At 45.9% G+C, this 16,839-nt stretch overlaps 1 protein-coding gene across 3 annotated transcripts in view; it reads left to right on the top strand.

Moving 5' to 3' along the window:
- Positions 1-15,787, top strand: part of SMARCB1 (SWI/SNF related BAF chromatin remodeling complex subunit B1) — a 41,507-nt gene extending 25,720 nt beyond the window's left edge. The window contains exons 6-11 of one of the 3 annotated variants that reach the window (XM_083373460.1): positions 1,613-1,740; positions 2,552-2,718; positions 14,244-14,434; positions 14,700-14,735; positions 14,831-14,962; positions 15,510-15,787. In XM_083373460.1, the coding sequence (XP_083229586.1) occupies positions 1,613-1,740; positions 2,552-2,718; positions 14,244-14,434; positions 14,700-14,735; positions 14,831-14,962; positions 15,510-15,549 (694 nt within the window). In that variant the 3' untranslated portion in view covers positions 15,550-15,787. Of the gene's footprint in view, positions 1-1,612; positions 1,741-2,551; positions 2,719-14,243; positions 14,435-14,533; positions 14,736-14,830; positions 14,963-15,509 lie in introns of those variants that run through there. The other 2 variants (XM_083373461.1, XM_083373462.1) reach the window with 2 other exon arrangements.
- The last annotated feature ends 1,052 nt before the right edge of the window (positions 15,788-16,839 follow it).

Here is a 16,839-nt window from a genome sequence, read left to right as displayed (position 1 = left end):
CTCTAGAACCCAAAAACCATAAATCCCAAGAAAACAAATCAATGAGGTGGGCAGAGTTGAGAAAAAAGAAAAAATCAACATTCAGGAGATGCAGGAAACATGCCAACGGACAGGCATAAAAGTCTTAAATGCTTACATACAAATGCTCAAAGCTTGGGGAACAAACAGGGTGAACTAGAAGCAATAGTACACAAGTGAGGGTATGACATAGTTGTTATTATAGAAACCTGGTTGGACGAAACCCATGAATGGAATGGACTGATGCATGGATACAAACTGTTCAAAAGAAACAGGTCTACAAAAAGAGGAGGGGGAGTGCACTATGTATAAGAGAACACTATATATTTATAGAAATGCAGCTGATCAAAAATAAAATCTCCAGAATGCATATGAGTCAATATAAAAGAGAAAAAAGGGACATTATCATAGGTGTATATTACAGACCACCCAACCAATCAGAAGAGATATATGAATTCTTTGCCAACCAGTTAACAAATGTATGTAGGAAGCATACCACAATAGTAATGGGAGACTTCAACTATCGAGATATCAACTGGGAGACAAACTGCAGTGAGCAGGAGATCAAACAGATTCCTAACCAACCTAGCCGACAACTTTGTCATCCAAAAGGTGGAGGACGGAACTAGACATAAAGACATACTGGACTTAATTCTTACTAATAGAAAAGAAATGATAGAGGGAGTTGAAGTTACTGGAAGCTTGGGTAAAAGTGACCATACCATACTGGAATTTAATATAATGCAAACACTAGCAACAGAAAACAATCCAACCAGGGTCTTGAACTTCAAAAGAGCTAACTTTAACAAACTTAGAGAGAACCTAGGAAAGATCAGTGGAATAGCTTGCCTCTAGAAATTGTGGGTGCTCCATCACTGGAGATTTATAAGAAGAGGCTAGACAGTCACTTGTCTGAGATGGTATAGGTTCTCCTGCTTGAGCAGAGGGCTGGACTAGAAGAATCCAAGGTCCCTTCCAGCTTGCATTCTGTTCTGTTCTATTCTATTCTATTCTATTCTATTCTATTCTATTCTATTCTATTCTATTCTATTCTATTCTATTCTATTCTATTCTATTCTATTCTATTCTATTCTATTCTATTCTTAATTTATAATAATGTTCCACCTTCTTTTCTTTTCTTAGGCAGTGTTCTGAAGTTGGAGAGGAGAGAGTGGACATTTATGGCAAGCTCCTAATGGTATCATAAGAGGAGAAGAAATTATTTTATGATAACCCTAACATTTTAAAACAATGACAAGATTGGGTTGGCAAATTACTGAAGAAAATTTACCAAATTGTTTAGTCGAGCTCAACAGCCTGTTTGGCAAGGGTTCTAATATATCGGATGAAAAATAATCATGTGATTAACTGCACTAATGCTGTTTTATCTCCAGTGGTTTCACAAATATATAGCAGTTGTAGTCCTAATTAAATTAAGAAAATTAACAGGATATGCCAGAATATGCAGGTTTCTTCTCCTGCAAGGGTAGAATCTTCTCCGGAGCCCTCCTGATTCCTGCTCCTTGAATCTGCCCTCTCTTGCCCTGGTGTCTACTATGTCTAATTCAGTGGTGGTCCTACTATTTTTTTCCAGCTTTGATGACCACGACCCAGCAGTGATCCATGAAAACGCCTCACAACCAGAGGTGCTGGTCCCAATCCGGCTGGACATGGAAATTGATGGGCAGAAACTGAGAGATGCTTTTACGTGGAATATGAATGGTTTGTAAAGAAAGATATGCAAATAATCCTGATTCTAGGCATTGAAAGCATTCATGAGCAGATATGGTTTTTTGCTAAAAATACATTTAGTCTACTCTTCAGATTGGAAAGTGTACACATTTGAGTTTTTCTAACTGAACAGAAAATGGCAGCAGTTTTATAAAGGGTTTTGACATTTTCGGGTAAATCAGTAAACCAGAAAATATTTTCTTTTTAACTGCACCAATCAGCATGCTCAGACAAAGCTTTGGAATGAAACCATTGAAACCAAAGCAGCACAAACAGATTTATCTTAGGGCCCTTAATAAGGCAACTGCAGCATGTGCTTGAACTCATCACACCTAGCTGGTATCTTTTTACACTCCTGTGTACAATCTTGATTTTGTTAGTGTTAGAAATGAAAGCTTCATAGAACTATGTTTTGAAAGACTTTTTGCCTGTGAATATACTGTATATACTGTGTTTTAAGTAAATTCCATTAGCCCCAAAGGTTTTTCTTTGAAGACGTTTCACTTCTCATCCAAGAAGCTTCTTCAGCTCTGACTAATGGTGGGGAGCTGAAGAAGCTTCTTGGATGAGAAGCAAAACTTCTTCAAAGAAAAACAAGAAAGTCCAGTTGCCTCTTGAAAAAGCACCTTTGGGACAACCATGACCTGCATGATTGAGAATCTCCATAGTCATTCCATTAACCAATTAAGCAGAAACAAAACTTTTTCTTGTAGCCTTACAAACGTGCTTTAGAGTACTGTAGCTCAGAGGCAAGTGTGGCCGTGGCGTTTGCCTAATAACATGGGCTTTTTGTTTCCATCAGAAAAACTGATGACTCCAGAAATGTTTTCAGAGATTCTCTGTGATGACTTGGATTTGAATCCCCTCACTTTTGTTCCTGCGATCGCATCTGCAATCCGACAGCAAATAGAGTCGTACCCTACCGACAGCATCCTGGAGGACCAGTCAGATCAGCGGGTCATCATTAAGGCAAGGAGAGGGGAGGCAGCAGGAAAAGTCCCACAAAGCTCTCTTGTGTGTAAAGACATGGCCTTAGCGATGCAGAGCATAGAGGAAAGGAAAACAAAGACTAGAGACCGGAGAAAAGGAAACACGGCAGGTTTTTCCCACACCAATTGTTGCATCTCTGTAATTTTCTGTCTTTGAAAATCATTTTTCTTCCAGCCCATACACCAATGATTTAAGTTCTCACCTCACTCTTTTTTTAAAATATACTTTATTATTTTTTATAACAATCTTTAGTGCTTAGTGAACAATGTGTTGTCTGGGTTCATATATTTAAAAACAATTATTTTCTATAGTTGATCAATATGTTAGCTGATAACATATTTCCTTGATCCTCTCTTCTTCCAGCAATATTCTCCTTTTGTCTACGTTACAGAAATATAATTCTTAATACTTTCAATAATATACTCGGGTATAAACATTTTTCAAGTATTTAAATTCAAATAACATCAACATATCATATCATATAACATTGTTTCTAATCAGCTTATGTTTCAATTGTATTTATAGAAGTCATTGTCATTATATGTCCTGTTTTCAAGATTCTTATTTAAGCTTTATTTCCCCTCAGTATTGAAACCACTCTTATCAATTATAATTTTCTCAAAATTCATTACCTTTGAATATCCAAACTTTTCATTCAAATACACCGTCTCAATATTTTTACATTTCATATATTATAAAAATATTATACTTCTTATATATTTTATCCCTTTTATATCCAAGCTTTAACTATTCTTTTGACCACGTTCAAACAAGTATTTAATCATAGAATGCACTATCTAGCAATCTTACTATGGGGCCTCTTTAAATGCAAACTGTATTTTTTTAACTGTATTTAAACAGGTATTTAGTCATATAGTATTCCATCTGGTACATTGAATCACATCTCTTAAATCTAATTCTGATCATCTGCTTTTGCCGGGTTGCTTTCCAAATCAGTAAGTTTAGCTTATCAAATTGTATTTTGCAGATATTGTTGGGGATACAAAAGACAAACTGAGTAGAATATTCATTTTTTGTCTCCCATGCTTTAATGATTCTCCATTTTATTAAATCTTCTTTTTTTGTCCTCAAGTTTGTTTTGAAGTCCTGGAAGATAAAACATCTTTTTTATTTCCTTTGCTATAGCAAAATTTTGCTGATTTTCTTTTGTTTGTATTAAGTTGTAGTTCTCTTCATTTGTAGCTTTTATATTTAAGTCATTTTCCTATGATTTGTGTTCTATTGTCAGATTTATTTGTTCATTCTTTATCCTTATTTTTGAGCGTTATTGTGAGTTTAGGTTAGAGATATGTCCATTTATGTTATCAAAGTTGTTTTGAACCTCATCATGATTTAAGACAATTGCCGTTTGAATCTGTCACAGCATTGCATATATTTTTTCCTGGAATGTATTTGTTTTCTCTTGAGTCATTATTTTTGCAGATCTCTTATGTTCCACACTGGGGTCTTCAGGAGGAGGTGTTAGGTGTGGTTTTCTGTCACTTTTAGATAAATATACAACATCTTATTTTGTCTCCCTCCTCTAGGTCAGGGGTGTCAAACTCAATTTCATTGAGGGCCACATCAGCATTGTGGTTGCCCTTGGGGGGCCGGGTGGGTGTGGCTAGGATGGGTGTGGTTTACTGGGTGGGTATGGCTAGGATGGGCGTGGCCTACTGGGTGGGCGTGTTCCTTCCTCCCTCCCTTTTTCCCTCCCTCCCTTCCACGCTCCCTCCCTTCCTTCCTTTGCCTTCTCATCTCTTTCCTTCCCCTGCACTCAGGAGGGGGTGATGGGAGGGGGAGGGATTGCCAGCACTAATATGCTGCTGCTGGCCATTCCTATACTATGTGAGTGGGTGGGGGCGGTCCTGTTGAAAGGGATGCCTCGTGGCTGCAAGGCTGGAGGTGCTGGTGGTGGTGGGGTGCTGATCTACAACCTGGTTGCGTCCATCAAAGCCAGAACACACTCAAACTAAGATCCACTGGAACCAGCAAGGAGCTGCCCTGCCACCTCTGTCCTGGCCCCCAGGTGTGCGCACAGGAAACAGCCAGTGCCGGCATCCTGGCTGAAGTCAGCCTGCAGGGCAAGACAGCCAGCAGGGATGCCGGACTCTAGTTATGTGCATACCCAGGGAGTGGGGTGGGGTTGCCCCTTGGATTTAAGGCTGTGTGTATTCTGGTTTTGATGGATGCAATCAAATTGTAGATCAGCACCAACCAAACCCCCCCCAGCACCTCCACCCTCATGCCAGCTTCAGAGTGTTGCATAGGATGCCAGAGTTTGCAGAGGGATTAACCTTAAAAGGGTGTAAGATATACGTAGACTGTGCAGTATGTAAATCATCGAAATCCAAGGTGTTCCCAGTAAGCAAGAAGAGCACAAGGCAGACAACAAGGGTTCTAGAGCTGATACATGCAGATTTAGTAGGACCAATGCAAGCCAGCTTGGGAGGAGCCAGGTATGCGCTGGTCATTGTAGATGACCATAGCAGATTTGGTTCTGCTATTTGCTGAAAAGCAAAACAGAGGTGCTGCAGAAGTTCAAGCAATGGATAAGCTTCGCAGAAAGAAGATATAGGCAGCAGGTATGTCAGCTGAAAACTGATGGGTTCAGAATTCATGTCAACAAGTTTTCAACATTGGTTGGGACAGCTAGGAATAAGACATAGACACACAAATCCTTACACAGCAGCTGAGAATGACATGGCTGAAAGAGGGAATGGAGTCTTGCAGAAAGACTCAGTGCTGGAGAATTCTGGTCTGAGCAGGTCATATTGGGGCGAAGCCATGTTGACTGCTAATTATTTGGTCAATAGGCTGTGGAGTTCCTCTATAAATGATACTCCATATATGCTGTGCTATATGGGAGAAAGCCATCTCTAGCACATTTAAGGGTGTTTGGAAGCAATGCATTGGGTGCATATTCCAAAGGCAATTAGGAAAAAAGGGCAACTAAAGGCTATAAAGTTCAGGTTTATGGGCTATGAGCCTGGCTCAAAGAGCTATCGCTTTAGTGATGAAAGCAGAAGTATTGTAATTTCCAGATCTGCTAGCTTTGCAGAGCAGAATTGGGGCAGAATTGATGCCAATTCTGGGGATGATCCACTTAGTGATGGTGACTCACTTAGTGGTGGTGTCAGCGTTCAGGGAGGAGAAGCTGAAAAAGGACAAGCAAACGAGTTAGAAGAAGATGGTGACTGATATGAAGCAGGAAAGGGTTGACAATCAAGAGCAGTCAATGCCACACAGGTCAGAGCGATGAAACAAGGGGATTCCACCTAACAGGTATTCTGCTGGGAAAGTAAAGGTGTGTGATGTATGGTATGAGCCAAGAAACTATCAGGAAGTATTGGCACTACCAAAGTGGAGCAAGTGAAGTGGAAAGAGGCCATAGACAAAGAAATTAAATCCATGGATGAACATAAAGTGTTCACCTCTATGACTGCCACAAGGCTACAAAGCTGTAGGATGTAAATGGATATACAAAAAGAAAGTGTTACCCAACAATGAAGTCCACTATAAGGCAAGATTAGTGGCACAGGGGTTTTCACAGAAGAAAAATGTGCACTTGGATGAGGTATTTGCACCAATGGTAAAAAGTGAAACTATAAGGTTGGCACAAAAAAAAAAGTGAAACTATAAGTGTTGGCAATGGGCATAAAATTTGGTACTTTGATATAACCACAGCATTCCTCAATACAGAGTTGGAAGAAGAAATTTACATGGTTCAAGCACCAGGGTATGAAAGTAAAAAGCCTGGCACTGTGTATAAACTGAATAAGGCCATTTATGGGCTGAAGCAATCAGTCAGAAACTGGAACATCTGTTTAGATGTGGCATTGAAGGGTCTTGGGTTCAAGAATTGTAAGACTGATGGTTGCATATAGTGGGTGGGGATTGCCAATTATTAGCATTTGTGGATGATCTTAGCTTCATTGCAAAGGAACTGGCTGTGTGAGGCATGTGATCCAGCCTGGGCGTGTCTTTGTCTTCTCTGTGTTGTTGTTTTTCTGATCTCCAAGTTAAGAGTTGTTGATGTTCCCCAGAGCTGAATGAAACTGTATGTATCATGTTTATATATATTTTATAAAGTTTTTCTAAACTCTGCCTCCTGCTCATTTTGAATGTGTGCTTATTTTTTGAGTGTTGTTTAATTGTGAGTTTAGATTAGAGATATGTTCATTTATGTTATCAAAGTTGTTTTTAATCTCATGATTTAAGACAATTGTTGTTTGAATCTGTCACAGCATTGCATATATTTTCTCCTGGAATGTATTTGCTTTGTCTTGAGTCATTATTCCTGCAGATGTCTCTGATGTTCCACGCTGGGGTCTTCAGGAGGAGGTGTTAGGTGTGGTTTTCTGTCACCTTTAGATAAATATGCAACATCTATTTTGTCTCCCTCCTTTGGGTAGTCTTTCACCGATGCCATAGTCTCTTTAATTAGCTTTATCAAACAAGCCCATCTTAAAATCCAAACAACCAAATCTTGTGTAGTTCTTATCTTTATATATAGTTTTTGTTATCTAATACATTTCTATTATCAAAGCACCACTGAAAAGAGTGTTTTGTAACAGTTCTTTTTTTCAGAGATCTTATGATTATCAACCAACCAAGATTTCAGTCCAAAATGTTTAACCACTTGAAAGCTTTCCAGTGACTTCCCTTTAGAAGATTAGCCAAAGGCCAAAGTTTTTCTTTCTCTGCAAACAGTTCTTAAACTTAAAAATGCAGCTCAGTGTGTTTATAATCCCAAAAGTCAACAGTTTCTAAACACATTTAGTTTCACTCTGTATTAGATAGCCCAATGCTTTGTTCCCAGCTGTTTTTTGCTATTTCTGGGCATCTTGCCAAATTCTGAGTCAGTGCAACTATACTTTTCTTTAGTCTTCCACTAGGGGTCGGTAGCTGTTCATTTTCCAACTTTTAAAGCAAACAATTGTTATTCTTTTAATATAATTTTATCAATATTTTTTCAGGTATGGAATTTTAACAGTTTTCTTAGTTTTCAAATTTGTCCAGACTGTAGTATTTTCGACCTCATTTCAGTATATTTTTGTTCCCCATAAGAGTTTAATTCGCCGCTTCCATCTGTGGGAGGGTTGGGGCCCTCCCTTCTCACCTTGGGAGGATTTTTTCTTCTTGGAGATCTTTTCCAGAAAATCAGATACAAAACAGAAGATCAAATTTCCCACCCAGTTTCAAGCAAACTGTTCACTGCTGTTCTGGTTGGTGCCTTTCGACTTTGGCTGCAAGTAGCTTGGGCTGGTCACTGAGGTGTAGCCAGCCTTTCTCCTGTCAAGTTAGAGGGGTTCCCTTGGATTGAGCGGGATGACCGCCGTCGTTCTGCAATCATCTGGATGTCTCTCTTCATTGCCTCTCTGGGGTGACTTTAGGGTCCAGTTAGGGTCCCCTGCCAGGGCAGAACTAGCCCTGGGGTGCAGAACTCTGCAATCCCTTGGTCGCGTGCTACAGTGCAAAACCAGAAGTTCTTACCTCACTCTTTTTGAGGATCTCATCACCTCTGTACAAAAGCCACGGTCTCTGCCTTTCCCTTTCTCTCAACTTAGTCATCTCTTCTTTATTGGTTTTGTAGTCTACTCATTTGTTTTTATCTGTATGGTAAAATAGTTCAGAGTACTTCTTCCTGCATTCACATTCATTCATCACTCATTAGTTCTGTTTTGGTTGTTTGGCTTCTTTAGTCCTGACTTCATATAACAAAGTGGACAGAAGCCCCTCTGACAAAGAGCAACTTTGTTCCCATCTTTCATCGGGCCTTCCTTGCTACAGACCACATGCTGCTCCACAGCAGTTCTGCTAACAATGTCAGGTCTACTGACTTCTTCCATCAACTGTCCCATCTTACTGTGGAGCTGTAGGGAGACATCTATTGGCTCTCCAGAGAGCTTGATCTTGGCATAATGTATTCAACATATGATAGCAGTAAGTCCTTGACTTACAACCACAATTTGGGCCAGAATTTCCACTGTTAAACAAGACAGTGGTCAACTGAGTCCTACAGATTTTTTGTTAAGTGAATCACTGCAGTTTTTAAGTGAATCACATGGTCATGAAAGAAATCCTTATTCCCCCATTGACTTTGCTTGTCAGAAGCCAACTGGGAAGATTTCAAATGGTCAACATGTGACCCCCCCAGGACACCGTAACCATCGTAAATGATTTTCTCTGCATCATCTCTTGATTACTTTGCATCATCTCTTGATTTCTTTGCATCATCTCTTGAAGCAGTTTTAATGAAGTCTGTGTTTCGCTTTGAGCAGTGCTTATTTTTTCACAACATTGCTTCAATAGATCCCTGTGTTGTTGGACTAGATCAGGGGTCGGCAACCGGAAAAAGGCAAAGAGCCACTCAGAACCGGTTCCGTCACAAACACAAAAAAGTGCGAGCCGCAAAATGTGCACGCGCGTGCATGCACGCACGCGCATGCGCAAAACAAGGCAAAACGTGCACCAGCCCTGCCCCCATCCACCTCCAGTATGGATGGCTCTGCGGCCTCTGCCAAAAGAAAAGCAGCCGAAGCAAGCCTCCCATTGAGAGAATGGGGCGGCGGAGGCTTGCAAAAGGCGGATCCAGCCTCTGCCGGCAGACACGCTTGCAGCTTGCAGAATGGCGGATCGAGCCTCTGCTGGCGGCAGAGGCTTGCAGAGCGCGGATCCAGCCTCTGCCGCCGGCAGAGGCTGGATCCGCCGTTTTGCAAGCCGCCGCTGCCCCATTCTCTCAATGGGAGACTTGCTTCGGCTGCTTTTCTTTTGGCAGAGCCATCCATACTGGAGGTGGATGGGGGCAGGGCTGGTCCCGTGACAGCCAGTCGGGCAAGCAACGCGAAGAGCGGCAGGGCTTTATTTTTGCACCGTGGAGCTCCCCCTCCCCCCAAACTCCCCCTCCCTCCCACTTCCCAGAGCTGAATACAGGGTATTAACCGGCGGCGGAGGCTTGCAGAACGGCAGATCGAGCCTCTGCCGGCGGAGTTTGGAGTTGGGTAAGGAAGCGCAAAATTCAGGAAGGAAAGCGGGGCGGCGGGCGAACGGGAGACCTGCCGACGTTTGGGGAGGTTTGGGGAGGTGCACGCCGGGGAAAAGGCTGGGAGAGGAGGGGGTCCGGGCTGGGGGGGAGGCAGAAGCGAGGGATCAGGACTCCTCCCGCTTGGCTGCTGCCGCCGCCGCCACCACTCCTACGGCCGCCGCCACCTGCTCTCTCGGCTGGTTGCTTTCTGCTTCTCTCACCTGCCCTGCCCCCCGCCTGCCCTCCTTCCTGCCTTCCTTCCCTCCGCCTCGCCTTCCCCGCTCCCGCGTTTTCCCTCTCCCCGCCTCGGATTCGGGGTGATTCCCCGGGAGAGGGCGATGGGATTCCAGCAAGCTTTCAAGCCTTCTCGGCGGTCTCTGGCACAGCTCAGGAAGCGTTTCTGTGCCGCCCGGCCGGAGCCTTTGCCTCCTTCCCTCCCCCAAGCGAGGCGTCCTTTTTCAAGTTGCAAAACCAAGCGGGGTGAAGCGGGCTGTCGGGAAAGACATTCAGGAGGGTCATCCTGGAGAGGAGAGGGAGCGGGAGAAGGAGGAGGAGGAGGTGATCGACTCGCCCGACCCAGTCCGGGCTGGCCAGCCCCGTAACATCCGAGCTTGCACCGCGGGCGGAGAGGCAGGAAGCCAAGAGGAAGAAGACCGCCAGGAAGCTGCCTCTGCAGCCGCCGCCTCCTCCTCCTCCTCCGCCGCCGCCTCTGTCTCTGCCGCTGCTAGGAAGGCTGCCGGTGCTGCGGCCGCCTCTGCCACTGCCTCCTCCGCCACCAGGGCCCGACCGGAGGTGTCGCCGCTGGAGGAGGAGGCGGCAATGTCTTTCCCGACAGCCCGCTTCACCCCGCTTGGTTTTGCAACTTGAAAAAGGACGCCTCGCTTGGGGGAGGGAAGGAGGCAAAGGCTCCGGCCGGGCGGCACAGAAACGCTTCCTGAGCCGTGCCGGAGACCGCCGAGAAGGCTTGAAAGCTTGCTGGAATCCCATCGCCCTCTCCCGGGGAATCACCCCGAATCCGAGGCGGGGAGAGGGAAAACGCGGGAGCGGGGAAGGCGAGGCGGAGGGAAGGAAGGCAGGAAGGAGGGCAGGCGGGGGGGGCAGGGCAGGTGAGAGAAGCAGAAAGCAACCAGCCGAGAGAGCAGGTGGCGGCGGCCGTAGGAGTGGTGGCGGCGGCGGCAGCAGCCAAGCGGGAGGAGTCCTGATCCCTCGCTTCTGCTTCCCCCCCAGCCCGGGAAGCCTCCTTCTCCCCCACCCCATCCCTCCCCCCCAGCCCAGACCCCCTCCTCTCCCAGCCTTTTCCCCGGCGTGCACCTCCCCAAACCTCCCCAAACGTCGGCAGGTCTCCCGTTCGCCCGCCGCCCCGCTTTCCTTCCTGAATTTTGCGCTTCCTTACCCAACTCCAAACTTTCTCTAGCGCCCCTGTGCTTTAGGAGGGGGAACCAAAGGCGGAGCCGTTTCTCTCTCTCCCCCCCCCGCTTTTGCCGCTCCCCCACCCAACCAGTATCCCGCTTCTCCTTTCTCGGCAGCTTTGCAGATGGGCCACACACACACACACACACACACACACACACACACACAAAAGCACAGAGAGTTCCCCTTCCCCTTGTACAGGAATGAAAGGCCCCCCGAAGGAAGCCCAGCCTCTTCACCGCACCGATCCGCTGAGGAGGAAAAAAGCTTATTTCTATTGCCACGTGCAAACTAAATTAAAACAACTTGGGAAGCTCGCCCGTGGGCTGCATTTAGAAGGATTTGGGGGCTTTTGTGATTTGCTTCGCCTACAAGTGCCTTAACCACGACTAGCCCATGGCTCCAATTCAACAAATTCCCCAAACAACGCAATTCTTTGCAGCGATGTGGACAAGAGGGAAAGGAAGCCCAGCGGCCGGACCGCGCTCCCGCCCTGCCTCCCCAAGGGCTCGTGCGCGTCCTAATGGCTTGCGCGCGGCCTCTCGCAAGGTTGCTGCCCCTCGTGAGCCCGCTGGCTCCGTCTCTCTCTCTCTCTTCCTTCCTCCCTCCCTCGGTCTCCCCATCCCCCTTTTCCGGCTCAGCCCCACTTCACCAGGAGACCAAAACGGGGACATCATGGCAGAGCGGAGGAGACACAGGAAGCGGATCCAGGTACCGGGCTGGCTTATCTCCTCCCTCTTTTCGCAACCGCTCTGCGGGATGAGTTTCCCTTTTCCTTCTGGCTCACCCCCCCCCGCCGGGTCACCCTTCCCTCCTCCCCCTCCGCCTCCTCCGAGGCCGCCGCCAGTCAGCATCTCTCCTACCGTTTCTGCAGCTTTTCCGTTGCCCCCGCCGCCGCTCCCCCTTCCCCGCGGAGCCGGCCGCATCCAGCGCCTTCTTCCTCTGGAGGGGAAATCGTGGCCCCTCCAGTTCCCGCTTCTTTGGGTCAAGCGCCGCCTTGAAGGTTTGGAGAGCTGCGCGCGCACCTCCACCCGTTCGGAGAGGTGCGCGCGCACCAGGCGACTGGGAGCCGCAGGAGACGGCTCAAAGAGCCGCATGCGGCTCCGGAGCCGCGGGTTGCCGACCCGTGGACTAGATTGTCCTACTGAGGGTGCAGAAGAGATTTTTTTCATAAGTCTGGTAGTGTTTGATGAACTCATTTTACAGCTTACAGTCTAAAGCCAAAACAGTATCTGTCTAAGTTTAGCCAAAATCAAAAAAGTAACTTTAAAAAGTCTTTTCCCTTGCAATCTCACAACAGGGCACTTTTGTTATTTGCAGCTGTCTCCTCCAAGGTCACTGTTGTAAAAACATTTTTTCCATTTCTCACTATTTATTTATACTGTCATTTCTTCTTTCGCCACTAGATGTCCTCCTCAACTTATTTACCAATGTCTGATATTCTTTAGAAAGAGCACTTCGCCTTCTTTGTAGTTACTCGCCGCTTTTAACTTTAATCCTTCTGTGAGTCTTTACTTTTCAACCCTTTCCCATCAGGGGCTCAACATTTATAATCCTCAAGGAGAAGGAAAGAAAATTCTGGCTCACCCAGCCTTGGCACGCAGTTGAGAATCAGCTGTTTTGTGGTGCTTCCTTTCCTTCTGGAGACAACTAGGGCTGCCTTGGCTCACCTGGCAGCCTTTCCTCCGCTTTTTCAGAGTGGTCTGCAGTCCGCTCTGATCGGTCGCCACCTGATCTGAGTTCCTGAAGTATCCCTACCTTCTTCGTGGCCCTCCAAGGCAACTTTCCGACCCTTTAAGGGTTGCTAGGCGAAGAGAAACCAGACTGGAAAGCCGAGGCACTGACTTTTTTCCCAGTTGTCCCGTCGGCTGCCAAACAGGAAGTCTATACTAGCCATTTCTATAGCAACAAGCCTACCTAATCAGCAAAAACAAAATCAAAGTTTCATTTTTTTCTCCATTGCAAGTACAAAATCCGAAAGCAATTTCCAAATGGAAACAAAATTAAGTATATATTCTCTTCTTTGGATAAAGTCAGTTTAACAACCTCTGCTTCTCCTTGCTTTGGGGAATAGTATATGCTTCTCTCCGCGTAGCAGAGTGAGCACCTCTTACTCGTCCCAGCTTCTGCCAACCTAGCAGTTCGAAAGCACGTAAAAATGCAAGTAGAAAAATAGGGGCCACTACGGTGGGAAGGTAACAGCGTTCCGTGCACCTTTGGCGTCTAGTCATGCCGGCCACATGACCACGGAGACGTCCTCGGAGAAGCGCTGGCTCTTCGGCTAGTCGGAAATGACTGGCACGCATGTGCAGGGGAACCTTTACCTTTACCTTTATATGCTTCTGTTTACTCATTAATCTTTATCAATTGTCATTATTTCAGTTTTTTAACCCTAAAGGGAGAAAACACCTTTTCTAGTTTTTGATATTTTACAAACTTTATAAATTACTCAAATACGTAAAAAGGAAGAAAAGAAACTCCTTCATTAATGATATCATTAATGGTCTTTATATTTAATCTGAGTTTCATTTTTTTATTATGCTTCTCTATTTTCATTACCAAAGTCTGCAGAACAGTTGGATTTTCAGCTGCTACTTTTGCTTTATAAGCAGTATAGATTTTATTTTAATACGTTAACTGCTATCATTTTTCTATGTTTGGCTAAAAGACCTTTGATGAATTTTCTTTAGATTATAATTGTAAACTATCCTGAAAGATGGAAATATATGCATTTTTATAGGAATAAGCAAGTCCTATGAAGAAGGTTCTGATGGGACATCAAGCAAGAGTAGTTGTCTTGCATGACACCTCTGGGTACCTCTGGATGGTTCCATTTCTTTGCTGGGGTTTCTTTCCTACCCACCCCGAAATCTCCTGAAACAGGTGGAGCATAGAATCTGTTGTTCTCCAGAGGAAGGCAGCCAGCAGGCATGGAGGCCTTGTGTTGAGGGTCAGTCTGTAGCACTCTGAATCAATTTAGTTTGATTCCGTAGGAGAGAGATGGCTAGATTCAGGTTTGCCTGGCATATAAAAAATGGAAGACTTCACCTGTGTCTTCTGCTTCTAGCTCAACATTCATGTGGGGAACATTTCCTTGGTGGACCAGTTTGAGTGGGATATGTCTGAGAAGGAGAATTCCCCTGAGAAGTTTGCCCTGAAGCTGTGCTCAGAGCTTGGACTGGGTGGTGAGTTCGTCACCACCATCGCTTACAGCATCCGGGGGCAGCTGAGCTGGCATCAGAAGACATACGCCTTCAGGTATTTATGCTCTGATCCTGTCCCCAAGTGGGGGGATCTGAAGGATGATTTGTGGACCTCTAGGTATTGCTGAATATTTCCTTTGGCTGTGCTGCTCAGGACTGTTGGGAATAGACATTCTGAGAGGCACAGCTTTCCCACTCCTACCACGTGGAGTTCAGCTGTTGTGACTGCTAGAGGCTGTAATGCAGCATCTCTGCTTCCTTGCACCTGGGAGTCCAAGTGTCTTCCACAATCTGAAGCCAACTTGTCTGCTTAACTTCAGATCCAGTTCCTCTGGATGTGGCAGTCCGTATAGGATGTGAGTGAGAATAAAAGGATGTGACCCCATATTCCAAGGTTTGGAGCTCAGGATTTGGTTATCCCTGATTCTTCTCTCTCATGTCATCCTGTTAGTGAGAACCCCCTGCCAACTGTGGAGATTGCTATTCGTAACACTGGCGATGCCGACCAGTGGTGCCCTCTGCTTGAAACCCTCACGGATGCAGAGATGGAGAAGAAAATCCGAGACCAAGACCGGAACACAAGGTACTGCCTGGCTTGTGGAATTATTTATTTTTTCTGCATGAGGTCAAATGTATTTCACCTAAAGTAGCCCCACAGGGAGATAGATGGCAAATAAAATTAACAAATACAAGTGAAAAACTTTCTGTCTTCCCAGTTGTTTCATAGATCTTAAAATTAGAATTAACTAGTTCTGACGACCAGAAGAAGGGTTAAGAGATTCCCAGAGTCTTCAGATAAAGTTTTGGATGGCTCATGGATCACCAAACAATGTATGAAAATAATAAATACTACTTTAATAGTTCTAACAACAACAACAACAACAACAATGGATTGTCCCATTGATCCTGAGGAACCCTGGCTAATTGTGCCCTTGTGGTTTGCAGGGAGCTTGCCTTAAAAATGTTCTTGTGCCATGGATTGTGCTGAATTCCATGTACTGAAATGGGAATGATGGTTGATTCTACATGCACAGGAGTTGTTCCTGTCTTCTCTTCCAGCCTATTTCCCAGTTTAAGCTGAAATTGTGCCAAGTATCTGCTGATGATGAGTCTTGTTCTCTTCTCTGCAGGCGCATGAGGCGTTTAGCCAACACAGCTCCAGCCTGGTAACCTCTGCAGAGTACCACCGCCCACCTGACTGACGCTCTGAAGGACTGGTCTCCTCCTTGAGGCCTGCAGCCCTCTCTGGACTAGCTGGGCAAGCCGGGGGTCCCTTCTTTCCCCAGTCTCTACCTCTGGGGGTCCATTAAAGACAAATTGTGGCAGCTGTCTGAAGCTTCTTTTTCCCACGCCAAAACAACTTTTTAAATAAATAATCATTTGATTTCCATCAAGATGGAAGATGCATTTCCAGATTCCTTTGTCCCCAAATGTATACTAATTATTTTCCTTTTTTTCTCTGTCCGTGTGCCTAGCAGTCAGTTTTTCTTTGCAATATTTGGGGAAAGGAGGGATCACTAAGCCACAATGTGGTGCATTTGGTTTTGGTGTAGCTTATTATATGATCTCAGCTCATTTCTTTAGTAAATGGTGGTTACTAAAGTATGATCTAGGACACGGGTCGGCAACCTGCGGCTCCAGAGCCGCATGCGGCTCTTTCAGCCATCTCCTGCGGCTCCCAGTCCTCCGCCAAACAAAACAAAACACGGGACTAAAAAAGTTCAACCAATCAACTCAAACCTCTCATGGAAAAAAAACTTGTGAAGTTTGAATTGATTGGTTGAAGTTCTTTGGTTTGTGGGACTGCCCACAAACCTTCTTCGGACTGCACATGGCAGTGGAGGAAGAGATGGGAGGACTGCTGGAAAGGTGAGCAGTCAGATGGGGTGTGCGGGTGTGGTGGTGGTTTCTGAGCAGCATATGGAGTCTCGGGTGCTGCCAGACCCCCCTCCTTTCCCCCCTTTTCCCTCTGTGTGTGTGTGGGGGGGCCCCGCGGGGAACGGCTGGTAGGGAGGCGGCAGTCTGGCAATTTCCCCCCCCCCCCATTTATATGTGTGTCAGACCCGCGGGGAACAGGTGGGGCCGCAGTCTGGCGTTTCCCCCCCCTCGTGTGTGTGTGTGTGTGTGTGTGTGTGTGTGAGAGAGAGAGAGAGAGAGAGAGAGAGAGAGAGACCTGCGGGGAACAGCTGGTCGGGAGGCGGCAGTCTGGCATTTTTCCTCCCCTTGTTTGTGTGTTTATGTGTGTCGGACCTGCGGGGAACGGCTGGTAGGGAGGCGGCAGCCTGGCATTTTTTTCCCCTCGTTTGTGTGTGTGCATGTGTGTGTTGAACCCGCGGGGAACAGCAGGTAGGGAGGTGTCAGTCTGGCATTTTTCCCCCCTCATTTGTGTGTGTGTCGGACTCGCGGGGAACGGCAGGTAGGGAGGCGTCAGTCCGGCGTTTCCCCCCCTCCATGTGTGTG

The sequence above is a fragment of the Vipera ursinii genome (assembly GCF_947247035.1).
Source record: "Vipera ursinii genome assembly, chromosome: 14".
In the NCBI taxonomy this organism is placed as follows: Eukaryota; Metazoa; Chordata; class Lepidosauria; order Squamata; family Viperidae; genus Vipera; species Vipera ursinii.
The sequence above is the reverse complement of the archived record's forward strand: the minus strand, read 5'-3'. Positions and strand labels throughout refer to the sequence as shown.